The sequence below is a fragment of the Dermacentor variabilis genome, chromosome 2 (assembly GCF_050947875.1).
Source record: "Dermacentor variabilis isolate Ectoservices chromosome 2, ASM5094787v1, whole genome shotgun sequence".
Taxonomy (NCBI): Eukaryota; Metazoa; Arthropoda; class Arachnida; order Ixodida; family Ixodidae; genus Dermacentor; species Dermacentor variabilis.
The window spans coordinates 248,936,747-248,951,273 of record NC_134569.1 but is presented as its reverse complement, the minus strand read 5'-3'; the positions used below and the strand labels follow the sequence as shown (position 1 = coordinate 248,951,273).

The 14,527-nt window shown below is 46.9% G+C and overlaps 1 protein-coding gene across 4 annotated transcripts in view; it reads left to right on the top strand.

Annotated features, from left to right (window-relative positions):
• Window positions 1–14,527, top strand: part of Lrch (Leucine-rich-repeats and calponin homology domain protein) — a 246,742-nt gene that overhangs the window by 63,455 nt on the left and 168,760 nt on the right. For all 4 annotated transcript variants that reach the window (XM_075682826.1, XM_075682824.1, XM_075682823.1 and 1 more), the window contains exons 5-7: window positions 4,059–4,186; window positions 7,096–7,219; window positions 11,946–12,107. In XM_075682826.1, coding sequence (XP_075538941.1) covers window positions 4,059–4,186; window positions 7,096–7,219; window positions 11,946–12,107 — 414 coding nt within the window. The remainder of the gene's footprint in view (window positions 1–4,058; window positions 4,187–7,095; window positions 7,220–11,945; window positions 12,108–14,527) is intronic.

The following is a 14,527-nucleotide window of genomic DNA, read 5'->3' as shown; positions in this document are numbered from 1 at the left end:
TTCATTTTGGTGCTTTTCAACACGACGAAGGCATTCTGTGCGCGACGGTGACCGTGACGTTTTCGAAGGGTGAAATTCGGAAAGAGCGACACTGATTGGGCGAAGCGCGCGCCTCCTCTCCTTCTCGAGCCGGCGCGGCCACGTGCTGACGGCGTGGTGCCTTCGCATCATCTACAGTCGTCTGTGTGTGCCCGAGGCTTCGCTTTGTTGTGCAGTGTTTCGCGCTCCACAGTCTCTTTTCGCATCGTTTGTGTAAATGTTTTCATCGTTAATTCGCTCCCTTTTACCTCGCACTTTCGTTACTACATTTATTAGCCAGGCTGCCATGCGTAGATGCGTCCGTGTTTTTGTGCCGTTGTTCTGATGGGGCGGGACTCGCGTTTGAAATCAAGCACGCGGAAAGTGGTCCGCAAGAAGAGACGTGCTTGGAGCATAATAACTTCATCATCGAAAACAACTACGGCAGCTTCGGTACCACCTACCAACGCCGCTGCGCCGGGATCACCGGGAACGGCCGCTACGGTGTTGTCGCAAGCCGCAGCGGCCGGTCTGCCGGGGCTGCGGTCCCCCGGGGCTGCTGCACCGCACTCACCCAGATCATCAAGTTTGGTGTTACCGCAAACTATCGTACCATGGATCAACACCGCTGTTCCAAGCTCCTCAAGAACTTCGGTGTTGCCTCAAGCCACGGCACTGCGGTTCGACGCGGCTGCTTCAAGCTCCTCGAGACCGTGAACTTCAGCATCGCCGGTGGGCGTAGTTGGACCAAGCTCGCCTGCACATCCCATCGACGCGTCATTTTTACACAGAGGCTGAGTGTGCGGAGCATGAAAAACGTGCAGACAACATGAAGTCTTCCTTGACAAAAAAGTGTGCGACTTCGCGGAAGTTCGAGGTTTTAAGGCATCGGCGCGGTGAGTGATGACGACGATCGCGGCACGGAGTACATCATTGTGCACATGAAAGTTTTGCAAACGCTTTTCGCGTCCACAATGTGCAGCAAGTGTGGGATGGCTACTATCAAGCTCAAAAAGTGCAGTGAGAAACAGTACGGCCTAGCGGTGAGGCTACTGCTCACGTGGTCAAGTTGCGATTTCGCGGAGCAGCACTTTTCGTCCCCATGAGTCACCGGAGCATCAAACATCACGCCCTTTGAGGTCAACCTCAGGGCAATGAAAGGAATACAAAGTATAGGGAAAGGAGTGACAGCCCTCGCGGACTTTTGTGCCAGCCTGAATGTCTCCCCCCGGGGCCTTCACCACAAGACCTTCAGAGAACACATGGTGTGAGCTTGCCAGACAGTAGCTGCAGCCACAGGGGCAGCAAGCATGGAAGTAGTCAGAACCGTCTACAAGGACTTCCTCAACCCTGCAAGTTTCAGGTAGAAAGGTAGGTTTGAGGCCTGCAGGACACGTGGACGTCATTTTTGATGGCACATGGAAAACCCGTGGCCACAATTCTAACATAGCTGTGGGGTGCATTATTGAACTTTACACAGGCCTGGTGCTGGACCATGTTGTCCTTTCTCGGTATTGCCATGGCTGCCAAGGAGCACCTGACCCCTATGATGATGGCTACGGTGACTGGGCTATGACCCACAAGTGTCAAAAAACATTGACTGCAATGGCGGACGGATGGAGACGCAAGCAGCGCTGATCCTGTTCAGGCGGTTCCTGCAGAAGAATGGGCTGCGCTACACAACGATTTTGTCTGATGGCGATAGCCGCACTTTTCATGCACTGACTGAAGACAGCATCTACGGATACTTGGACATTGAAAAAAAAAAGACTGTCTGAACCATGTCCATAAGCGAATGGGGACAGCCCTTCGCACCTTGGTGGAGAAGAAAAAAGCCCAAAGAGAGTCTCTTGGAGGAAAGGGGAGACTTACCCAGGATAAAATAAAAAAGATAACAAACTATTGTGGGTATGCTCTGAGGAGCCACAGACATGACGTTCCTGCAATGCAGAAGGCAGTGCAGGCTACACTGTTGCACATGACTTCAACGGACGAATTGCCTGATCACAGTCATTGTCCTGAAGGTGATGACTCCTGGTGCTTCTTCAACCGTGTCCTTGCCAACCAAGAGGAGCCACCACCGCCTAAAAACCCTCTGCCAAGGTTTATTCGCAATGCTCTAGAGCCAGTCTTTGTAATGCTAGGTGACCAGGCCCTCTTACAGCGCTGCAGTGATGGCATGACACAAAATGCCATTGAGTGCCTGCACTCTGTGATCTGGACCCAAAGCTCCAAAAACGGACACGACTCATTGCTGGCTGTGGAAAGGGGTGTTGCTGAAGCAGTGTCACGCTACAATCAGGGAATGACACAAACCAGCAAGGCTGTTGCAGTGCAGCTTGGCTATAGTCCTGGCAGCTCCCTCATTCGAAGGAGCCTTGAAAAGGATAAACAAAAGCTTTACAGGTCTAAGAAAGGTCAACAAGAGACTGTAAAGATGAAGAAGAGAATGACCAAGAAGCACAAGCCTGACAGAACGCAAGACTACTGCCCAGGTCTTGTGTGAACTTGTGAGAGCATTCAAGAATGTGAAAGTGACTGTCTGGGTGTTTCTTTTTTTTTTTTCGTCAAGTCCCTTTGCCTTATGAAAGGTTTGATAAAGTTTCCATGAATTGATTTCAGTAAATTTTGTGTTCTTGTGCTCAGCAACACTTGGACAACATGTTAGAGCCCTAAGGTTTTCCATTTATTTAATAGACAAAAGGGCTAGTGGCAGTTGAAGTTGAACCCGCAGTTGAAGATGAAGGAGCTAGTTCTCTTTGTGCCCAAGTATCCACTCTGGCGAACTCACTCTATCTCTTGTACAACTGCCTAACTACAATGCCGAACTTCATCCGCCACTTTTGTGCTATGCGGGGAAGCCGGATGCCAGGATATGTGAGTGATGCAGGGAGAACATCAGGGGATGCTTAGACTTGAGTGTACTCACAACATGCACAAGAGGGCAGAACTCACTTGCAGCCAAATATTATGTAACTATAGTAAAACCTCATTAATTTGGAAAATTGAATAATTTGGTCTCATCCTTTGGTCCCAGCAGGTGTATGCATCACTTAATGCAATGAAACACTTGTTAATTTGGACGTATTTGGCTGTTCATCAATAAATTCAGACAACACTTGGTGCTCCGCAAGCACGAAGCTCCGCAAATGAGCAGAAACGGCATCCACTGAGACGAAGCGATGGAGCTTGCATCGCCACAGTCATCAGTAGAAATCGTACGTGAATCACGGCAATGCTAGAATGTTTCATGCCTATTTGTGGCTTTCAAGCCTTTATTCTTGAGTTTTCCACCATGCATAACACCACGTTGGTCACAGGCCTTCATAACTGCATAGTTGCCATCTATGACCACGTCGATAGCAACTGCTGTTTCGTCCACAGTTGGAGCAAATGGTAGTTCCGTTTTGAGTCGGAGTGTGCGTCGGTCGCACGCCTTCAGAAGCACAAGGTCACCATCCATGATCGCGTTGACAACGGCTGTGGTTTCGTCCGCAGTGGTTGTGGCAAACAGTACTTTTGTTTTTACTCGGTGTAAAGCTGTCGAGGATGAAAAGCATCGTCTACATCGTTATGGGTGAGGACCTGGCAGCACTGGCGAAAAATAATTAGGATGTGCATTCATAGTGAAAAGCGTGTCTCAGATGATGATGCACACTGTGGCTGTGTTGTGAAGGAATATGGCCTTCGCTGCTGTGAGCGCTGATTAGGCACGAGATGATGAGAATTCCAGCCTCTGCACTGCTCTTGTGCAAAAATAGAAGCAAGATTTGCTGATTCATTTAATAAATAAAAGCATGTTAACGTAACAAGCGTTTGCTTATTGTTTTCTTGATACCCTCAATAATGGGACATTTGGTTAAGAATTTTTTTTGGTCCCTTGAAATCCCAATTAATGAGGTTTTACTGTACTATTCTGCAATTATTCAGCCCAATAATGCATGGCTCATGAGGGTTGACTTGGCAAAAAAATGAAAAGGGGTGTTTTTCAGTGGTGCTTAGATTTGGGCCATGTTACGATGATCGGTTGTGGTGCGCAGCTTTGCAGGCGAGGTCAGGTGCATGTCTTCAAGTACCTGGAGCTGGAAGCTGTCAAGGAGGACCGAAGGCGAGGACACCTCATGGATGCCGATGGGAGCCTGCCTCGCCGAGGGGGAAGCCGCACACCGTGAGCAGTGCACCCTGGGATTCTCTGGGGCCTCCCAGTGAATTGATTTTACTAAGTATTACAAAGCAAAGCAGCATCTTAACATTTGGCCATCATGAACCCTTTTAACCTTCTCGTAGGTTATTTAGGACCACTTCAGTATGTTTTTAAAAAATTAATGTTTTCTATACAAGTGGGTGTTGCATCATAAGAAGACTACTTAAACCACGACATCTCAGGCTTCTGTAATTATAAAGCAGACAGTGTTGCATATCATAAATGAGGGTTTCGATGACATTCTCAAGTTTGGTTATACAGTCAAACCCACTTAAAACAATATTCAAGTGCCACGAAAATTCTGTTGTTATAACCGATAATTGTTTCAGTTAAACCTCACTTTAATGAATTCGGTAAAATCAGCAATTTGCTTTGTTATATAGAAATTTTGTTCTATTGAAAGTTGACCTTTTATGCAGATAAGCACCGTCACCAATCAATTTTTCTTAAAGAGAAAGGGGCCCAGAATTTTCCGAATTATCGGGCAATCGAAAAAAGCAAGTTTGAATGAGAAGACAGTTTATTTTGATAAATTTGGAAATCGAGGATGAATGACACCGTTTCATGCCACGTACATCGATGATATTTTTTTGGCAGTACAAATTAAGCGAAGCCAAACACGCTTTCACATGCACTGCACCCCCGCGACAGATAACGTTGCCTGCACTGGGACGACGCTATCAGGTAAAGTGCCGGCAGAGGGGAGCGAATGCTTCGTATACCTCTCACTCTAACAAGTCACTGAAAATTGAGATTTGCAACTTCCAATATTAAACGTGCAGTAAGACAACTTACATTGTGCCACGCTGTCTCGGCATGCCCACTCTTTAGATACACAGTTCTAAAGCAGGGTGTGCGGCTGCGTATGTGCTCAGCCATGCTTACAGCCATGCACAGCCACGGCCAAGACACATGCCAACTTACCCCCCACTCTGCCCCCCACTTCCTCACGCGCGCTTGATAGCATTACTGCGACCTCGCTCCCCTTCCCCTCTTTGCCTTCGCTTGTACGGGAAGGTGGCAATCGTGAAGCCACCATCTTCCTTGATCCAACCTCTCACATTTTCACTCGCATCTAAAGCACAAAGTGCACGAGGCGAGACAGGATCTTATTGCACTTGGACTTCATACATAATGTGATACTATGATGCAGCTTCACTTCAGTGGTCGCTCTTGTCATGCTGGAATTTGAGAGGTGCGTCTGCAAGCAGCCCCTTGTAATTCAATCATTTGACCATGTGTGTTTGTGGAAGTTTCCATTTATTGTCTCGACATTCCTTTGCGGGGGAAGCAAAATTTCGTTATATTCAAATGGCATTCAAACACACTTTGTTATATCAAGGTTCTAAATATGTGGTGTTCTATGGACAAGAGGTTATGAAAAGTTAAATAATTCGTTATATTGAGAATTTCATTATATTGAAGTTCGTTATATCAAGGTTTAACTGTATAAACTGGTTGCATGAAAAAAGGAATGGAGGACGGCAGAGCTGTTCCAAGAAAACTATAATGGTGGGGAGGCCCCTCCCCACTACTGTCCTCCATCTGGCTTCTGATTGTGTTGACTAGTTTAACTATTTAACTCTGCTTCCTGCATGCTCCATTCGTGTGTTGTTAACAAGCCGCGGTTGTTGGCGGTCAAGAATGGCACTGCTATAAGAACTGTAAAGAGAGGTCACGGGCGGCAAGTAAAATATATGCTCCACCGAGGCATTGCTTTGGTGGCCCTAAAAGGCGCCTTTTAAAAAGTGCGGCAAGGTTGCCGCAGCAGCATCTCAGATTGAGAAATCCAGAAGAAACGCTGGGACGAGATCGCCACAAGCATCTCGCCACATACTTGCCACTGGCTTGCACGACGAAACTGTATGTCAGTCAGCCTTGTTTGCTCTACGTGAAGCTTGCCGACGTCCTTCTCCAAGGCATTCAAGTGCTCCACGTAGTGCAGCGGAAGGTCCCTTGTGAAAACAAGCCCCTGAGGGACTGAATAATCTTCAGGGCCTCCCGCAAGGACAATGTTGAGGCAACCAGACTTACCAGCCTTACTTCATCAGCACTGCTGTTGTGGCCGTCCCTGTTGCTATTCAATGCAAGCATGTTGGCGACAATCGGTGACAATTGCCTCATCGGTTAGAAGGTCTTCGTTTCCAAACCTATAGCAGTCTGCTTTTTTTTCACTGTCAACATCGTGCGTTGCCGATGATCAGTGGGTGGTTCAGCCGTCTTCCGTTTCGGTGACGAGTCAAATGAAGCTGAGAAACCACTTGGCCAGGAACAACTTCCACACAACTAACAAAGACAAGCACAAGCGACTTAATCCATTAGCAGAATGAGGGCCCAGCAAGCAATCTGGGAGCAGTGCCGTTAGTGTTGACAGTGCAGTTGGCACAGTCCATTCGTGTTTCGGAGTGTGGCATGGTGTAGAGCTATAGGCGTAGCCCATTCGTATTCAAAGGTGTGGAAGGACTGGAGAAATGCGTGCGAGGCTGGCAATGAAGAGAAGTGCACAGCAGCAGTTGAGGTGGCAGGCGATCATGCAGTGGCTTGCATTTCACTTTTTCTTTTTTGCTTTCAAAGACTTTGCATTTCATTACCTTTTAGCACAGACACCCAGTCGTCGGACTTCATTGTTATAACCAACAATGTGGTTTGGGGGGCATTGTAGTAAGTGGGCTATTTCCCCATAGAAACATACATACTGTGTCAGTGTCCGTGCTGAGTGCCATCACGGAGCACCTATGTGGTCACTTCACAAAAGAAATAGCATGCATTTATGCAAAACTCCCTTCACCAAACTCGTCGCTGGAGAACAGAAAAGTTCTGTGCCTTGCAACAGCTGTCAAGTGTTGACACTGTCAAACGGTGGTTGTTTGCAGGGTGGATCAACGCCCAGCTAACAATGGCCATGTCAAGGAGCCTGCAGGTGGCAAGCGACCGACCACCATTGATTCTGGTTACTGTAGCACCTCAGATGTCACTGAAAGCCGTTGGTCTTTTGAGGTATGTGATCTGCAGCTGTGCTTTATGCGGGGCTTGTAAACCTATTTGAAATCCTTTGAATTAGGAAATAGAGATTCACAGGCCCTTAAAGCTCTTCGAAAATAAATGCACTCCTTAATTTCCTTGAAAACTAGTGTTAGGAGTGACTTCTGAACATTCAAAGTGACAAACTCAGCATTGGTGCTATTGCAAGGACACTCTTTATCGGGAAACAATCCTGTATATTCTGTTTTGAAATTTTTGCTAAACGATTGCAGCCTGGAATGCCCATGGCCACTGACGATAGACTTGTTTAAATCGCCATTGCTGGCCATGCTAGAAGAAGCCCGATCAAGTGACCAACCTGTATCCCCTGTTGTTGTTGTTTTTTTATTCGAAATGCCTGGAGGACAGTAAGTTTCAGCCCCTTAATGTGACGAGTACTTTGGGTGAAAGTCGGACATTACTAACCCTTGTGACAGCCTCATAGTTGCACAGCAGCAGCCAGACACCCTTTCCCCTTTTTGACTCTAAAATCATATCGCGGAGTGTGCGGGAAAGGGAAGTGGTGCGAGAGTGCGCAACCGAGCCGTAGAGGCTGGATGAACACAAAAATAAAGTCGGTTGTTGCTTGTTCTTTGGGGACGCATTACTCGCTTCTTTCTGCTGATTTCCAGTCATGCTCGTGTCCCGCACAACACCCTCATTGAGTGAAGTATGTGATGTGCCACAAGGCAATTGATACCATTACAGTGGGAAAGACGACTATGAAAAGCCACCTGAAGAGCTTGAAGCTCGTATGCAATTAAGTGGCGGCTTTGCTGTAAACAATTTCAGATAAGGAGAAAAGAATTTTAATATTTTTTAGTTCATGAGTATGAGTGAAGTTTGTTTCAACCTCCTTGAAATTTGGCTTTAACCAGCCTGGAAATCCTTGAATTGTCCTTCAGTTTTGTGTCAGATGTTCTGTACAAACCCTGTGTAGGGTGTGTGGCTTTTGTTCCTTTGCTATATGCGCCTTTGCCTGAAACACCGAAGCAACTCTGCTGATTAATTTAGTACAGCTGCAGCGAGACAGGCATATCAGCTTCCCTCTTTCACATTGAAATATGGTGACACATCGCACACTGCATAAAATAGGGCCTGGTCGATAGCGCCATACTTAAAATCTTGGTAATCGTCAAAAGCATTGGGAGAAGAGTACCATATTTATGTGGAGATAAGGCAAGGTGTTTTCATAGAATTCTTAGCCTTGAAGTCTCCCTCCACTTACATGCAAGTCTGTTAGGTTCGGTTACATAGAGTTTAAATATGGCAGCAGCAGCATCATGTTTCCGGGGATCCAGATTTTAGACGGCAGCACAAATTGTAGCAACTAATAAACCTTGGCGGGTGAAGCAGCATCAAATTTTTTAGTGTATAAATTGCACTGAGAATTCTAAAAGTTGTATGGTAAAGGTGGGGTACAAGTTATCAGGCATGTGTCTAGGAAAGTTACTAATTTACCTGTTTATGACATAAATAATCCACAATTACATAACAGTGTGCAAGCACGGCCAACAGACAGAAGAAAAATGAACTATGAAGACAAGCGCCGACTTCCAACTGAACTTCATTGCAAAAAGATGCACACGGATACATATACAGGGTGCTTCACATAACTTGAACGAAGGATTTTAAAACAATGGTTTTGTGTCATGTTGCACTCCTTAGAGTATATTTATATTCTGCTTAATTACTTAGTTAACTAAGATTAATTATGTAAGATTCCTAATGTTGACACATGTGCTTGTTTGTCTTTATCGGGCGACACGTCTCGCCGCCTGGCAAATGTTATCGCACAGTGCAGGACGTGCCTGCATCTATCGGAAGTTTCTGGGATGTTATCGATGGTTCCATCCACTGGCTGTGACTGAACATGTGTAATCTGATTGCATGTGTGCGCGACGCGAATAGTGTAGAACATAGAGTTTCTCACTATAACACTTAGAGGGAAATCTGGTGCCACCGTCTATGGGAGTTTCTTAAGGGGGCACCGTGCCGTCATGGGAATGACAGTATATGCGTCTGCAAGGCTCGTGTTGGCTGGTGTTGTACGGGGCTTCATCTAAAACGTGGATATGGCTACACAAATAACGCGTTCTCAAAGTAAAACCTTCATAAAATGTTTCCATTCATGCATATTACATCTTTACTGACCTACAATGCATGCCTAAGCGAAGAAGAACAGGAACAGACGACAAACTGTTTAAAAGCGAGCGCGAACTTCGTCGTCTGTCCTCCAACTTTAGCGGCCCGCTGATACTTTTTTACGTAACATATAATTGTACATGCAATAACAAGTTCTCATAGTTAAACAAAACCTGTTCAGGGTGTGTTTGATTGTGCACGAGCCTAGACACGTGGTTTTACAGTCGCCGACCGTTTATTCGGACCTCACGGGGACTGCGGAAATGTCCGAATAAACAGGTGTCCGAAAAAGCAGATTAAGAAAAAAAAAATGAAATCCTGTATTTCCACGCGCTTATTCGGGCTCGGCAGTAGGCTTGAAGAAATCGTGAATGCGCCGTTGCACGCTGCTCCGTTTACGCGCAGTCAGATAAGCCTGACTCTCGGAGAGGTTCGAACGGTCACTATAGGTGGCTGAAAGCACAGTCACTGTTTGTGCACGCTCCGCATGCGACGGCAGCGTAGCACATTGTGCGTCATCTTCCGACTCGGAGTCATCGTCCGGCGGTGCAGCAGAAACCTGACGAATGATCTCGCCGTCGTCGAGTTCTGCGCATGTCAGTACTGCAGTGTCAGCACCTGTAAAACTGTCAAATGAGACGGTGTCCGGAATCGCAATGCAACCACTGCGCAGGTCTCGGCAGAACATTTTCCGCGTCAGTAGGGAGCACATCGGAAGGCGACAAATCTTAGGCCTCCCGGCACCCGCTTGCCGGCATTCCCCAGCGAAGTCTGCGCCGGCACTGTCGGCGCCATTAGACACTTGACGCGATGTTTCCGTACGCCGCGTTGGATCACCGAAACCTCGACACAGCACACAAAGCAAACACCACCGTTCCGACACCGGTCGCACAAACGAAAAACGTAGCCCGCTCGCAGCGTCATGCGCGAAGAAACAAATCAGCTGCTGGATTGTCTTGACATGGCTTACTAAGCTGAAACCGGAACTGCTGTAGAGCCACTCTTTTGAACCAGGCAGAAACGATGGTGATGAGCAGGGATTTCCAGTAGCGCCACTTCGTGGGGCAGCAAGGAGGCTCTGTCCAAAACAAAAATGGCGTTCAGCTAGTCGAACTATGCGCCGGTCATAGTCGGTGCATGATGCTCTCGATCGAGTTGGCTCAAGGAGTGTCCGAAAAATCAGACGAGAGGTTGCAACGTGTCCGAACTTTCGGCAGTTGTTATACATTATAGTCTATGGGGGGAATGGCGGTGCCGCGAAGCTGACCGAATAATCGGGCATGTCCGAATTTTTGGAGTCCGGAAAATCGGTCGGCGACTGTATTTCATATTTCGCGGACTTCCTTTAAATGCAGAAAAAAAATCGTCACGGCATGTACATTGCCACAAGTGGATTGGTCATTTCTGAACCGCCTCTACAACGCAACGAAACACACTTGTCCATGAAGGGAATATAGAAATTTTGCATAATTAATCTTAGTTATTTACTAATTAGGCGGAATATAAAGAATACTCTAAGGTGTGTCACATGATGGCACACCATATGCTGTCAGTTTCATTCAGCTGCGGCTAAGCACTATATTTGAATCCTGGGTTCAACTTAAGTGTATATGTATATATATATATATATACACCACCCATACAGACAATCACCCATTCGTAGCAGTTGCTATAAAGGAAACCCATGTGGGTTCTTCGAAAAAAAGGCCTCACAGTTGAAGGAAAATTCGTCATGGTCCGGGATAAATTATCCTTCAACCTTGAGGCCTTTCTTTCGAGGCACCCTTATGGGTTTCCTTTGTAGCAATTGCTGCGAACGGGTAGATGTCCGATTTTCCCTTCATTAATTATTTCTCTCCACCTTGCGGGTTTCCGCAGAACTTTCACATCAAGGAAAAGTTCTGTAGGTCTGGTGCATAGGTAGTTGAAGAAACGAAGGGGCACACTTACAAAAAAGGCATGTTTAATGGTTGATCGTGTCGGCCGTGGCACGGCCTTTGTCAGAATAAAACTGACAAAGGCCGTGCCATGGCCAAAACGTTAAGCCATTAAACGTGCAATTTTCTTAAGTGGGCCCCTTCGTTTCTTCAACTACATACATATGTGCACACACACACACACGGGATTACAACCATAACTGCCGATGCATAATGGCTAAACAAAAAGATAATTAACATATTGAAAAAGGGAAGCACTAACCTAAGACAGCAAGCCACATCAAGCTGAATTTAGAAATAAAAGTTCCTTATGCATCAGTAAACCATTAGTCATTTTCACCAATAGGGAACTTATTTATAGATTCCGTTGTATGCGGTGTGTCAGCCTAGGCTTGGGCTAATCGAAATACAGGGCTGTCAAAGTGATAGCTTGAAGCACTTGGAGTTGATTTTATCTGTGTGGCATGAATGTTTGTGGTTGAGGCAAGCTGTAATGGTACAGCCAAGTTGAGGCTGTGCTTGTTGTGCCCCAACTGCATGCCTAGGCTGCGTGAAATCCTAGCATCTTTATGGCAGCTGTGACCCACAGAATTATTGTTGGACTGACTGGTTGACTGCAGGCGCCGGAGGACCCTTTGCTACCACCACTGCGGGCAGTTCCCTGGGAGCAGCGGCACGAGCGCCTTTCGGACCTGAGCCTGTGTTCGGCAGCAGGTGGCATCACCACACCCAGCACTCTGAGCCCCTGCTCGGAGACGGGACCCGAGCCCAGCCCTCGTGCGGTGAGTGGCCTCCCTGCATCGTCTCGCTAGGCTGAGCCTTATTATCGTATTTAATCAAATGTTACGCGACCGCAATTGTAACGTGAGGGTCAACCTTACAGCCAACAACATTTTAAAAATAAAACCACAAATATGTTGCGAGATGAATGAAAAGAGAAATCGTACGTTTACAGTCGCTGACCGTTTATTCGGACCTCACGGGGACTGCGGAAATGTCCGAATAAACAGGTGTCCGAAAAAAAAAAAAAAGCAATCGTGAATGCGCCGTTGCATGCTGTTCTGTTTACGTGCAATCAGATAAGCCTGAATCTCGGAGAGGGTCGTACGGTCACTATAGGTGGCTGAAAGCACAGTCACTGCTTGTACACACTCCACATGCGACGGCAGCGTTGCACATGGTGCGTCATCTTCCGACTCTGAGCTATCGTCCAGCGGTGCAACAGAAAACTGACGAATGATCTCGCCATCGTCGAGTTCTGCGCATGTCAGTACAGCAGTGTCAGCACCTGTGAAACTGTCAAATGAGATGGTGTCCGGAATCGCAATGCAACCACTGTGCAGGTCTTAGCAGAACATTTTCCACATCAGTAGGGAGCACATCGGAAGGCGACAAATCTTAGGCCACCCGGCACCCGCTTGCCGGCATTCCCCAGCGCAGTCTGCGCGGGCACTGTTGGCGCCATTAGACACTTGGCACGATGTTTCCATATGCCGCGTTGGATCACCGGAACCTCGACACAGCACACAAAGCAAACACCACTATGCCTACACCAGTCGCACAAACTAAAAACGTGGGGGCCTACTCGCAGCGTCGTGTGCGAATATGTGCTCGAAGAAACAAATCAGCTGCTGGATTGTCTTGACATGGCTTACTAAGCTGAAACCGAAACTGCTGTAGAGCCACTCCAGTGAACCAGGCAGAAACGATGATGATGAGCGGGGATTTCCAGTAGCGCCACTTCGTGGGGCATCAAGGAGGCTCTGGAGCGTTCAAAAGAAAAATGGCGCTCAGCAAGTCGAACCATGCACCGGTCAGAGTCGATGCATGGTGCTCTCAATGGAGTTGGCTCGAGGAGTGTCCGAAAAATCGGACGAGAGGTTGCAAGAGTTCCGAACTTTCGGCAGTTGTTATACATTATGGTCTATTGGGAGAATGGCAGTGTGGCAAAGCAGACCGAATAATCGAGCATGTCTGAATTTTTTGAGTGCGGAAAAACAGTCGGTGACGGTATTCAAGGAATCAATTCGGAAACGAGTTCTCTTCGCTTATCATCATTGTCTGAGGAGGAGACCGAGCTTTCTTTGAGCGGTATTCTCGGGCGATCACTTCCACAAGTTTGTCTGTGACTCGGCACAGTGTCCCCAACACGTGTTTTTGGTGCTGTGCGAAGCTTGCTCTCAGTGCCAAGAGTGCCGAGCCGAGTCTCGTGAAAGCGAAACTATTGCCAAATGTGATAGCCCGACAATTAAGTCATCCATGCTGTCAAGCTCGTTTGAGACTAAGTACTTCTTAAAAGACCACACAAACATTTAATTCAGGGACAGTGCAGGCCACTACAAAGTTTACGGAGCCTTTCCGACGGGCCTTGCGTTTAAAAAGAACGGCCCCTTGGACCCACCATCCGTGAATTGACGACTCGTTGACGTCGAGCCGCAGTGCCACAGCAAAATTTCACACTCCTCGGCTATCAAAATCCCTCGTCTCTCGAAGTGGCCGTCATACCAAACACACTGAGTTACGATAACGTTGCGAATGAATGGAGTTGATGCTCAAAAGGCTGCAGGGTACTGCAGCACCGTAAGCGTAATACTATGTAATGCGAGTCGTAAGCATAGTGAAAATGGCATTGATCATACAAAAAGAAGTTTTGACTTCGGTTGATATGTGTATGGATTAAAGGGGGACCCAGCTTTTCTGTACCGAAAATCGGCCCAAAAATAGAATTTTCAATCTTTGAATTTTTGCATTTCTGATGCGTTTCCGCACCTTCCTCCAAAATTTGGTTCCGGAATACCGCGCCTTTCCCCTGTTATCATGATCTAAAATGCGAGTTTGCGAGGGTGGCCCTTTAAGGGGCGATGCGGGTTTTACATAGCGAAAAATGGCCAAAAAATCGATTTTTTGAAAATCACATTTTCAGTTTCTATAATTCTTTTTCCATCTGATTCCGAAATATCATCCATATAAACCACGTAGAAGTGCTCTAAAAAATTTGTTTTATCAGCCAAGGTGGCGAAAAATTTCGCGGAAATCAAGAAAGAATCGCGTTTTTCAAGCCACGATATCTCCGGAACGGCTCAACCGAGAGCCGCCATCTTGGTCTCGTTGGAAAGCGCATTTCTCCGTCTTTAAATTTGCTGCTTCAGCTATCTTCTCCATACAGAAACAAGCGCACAAAAAGCAAATGATTGAAGGTCGT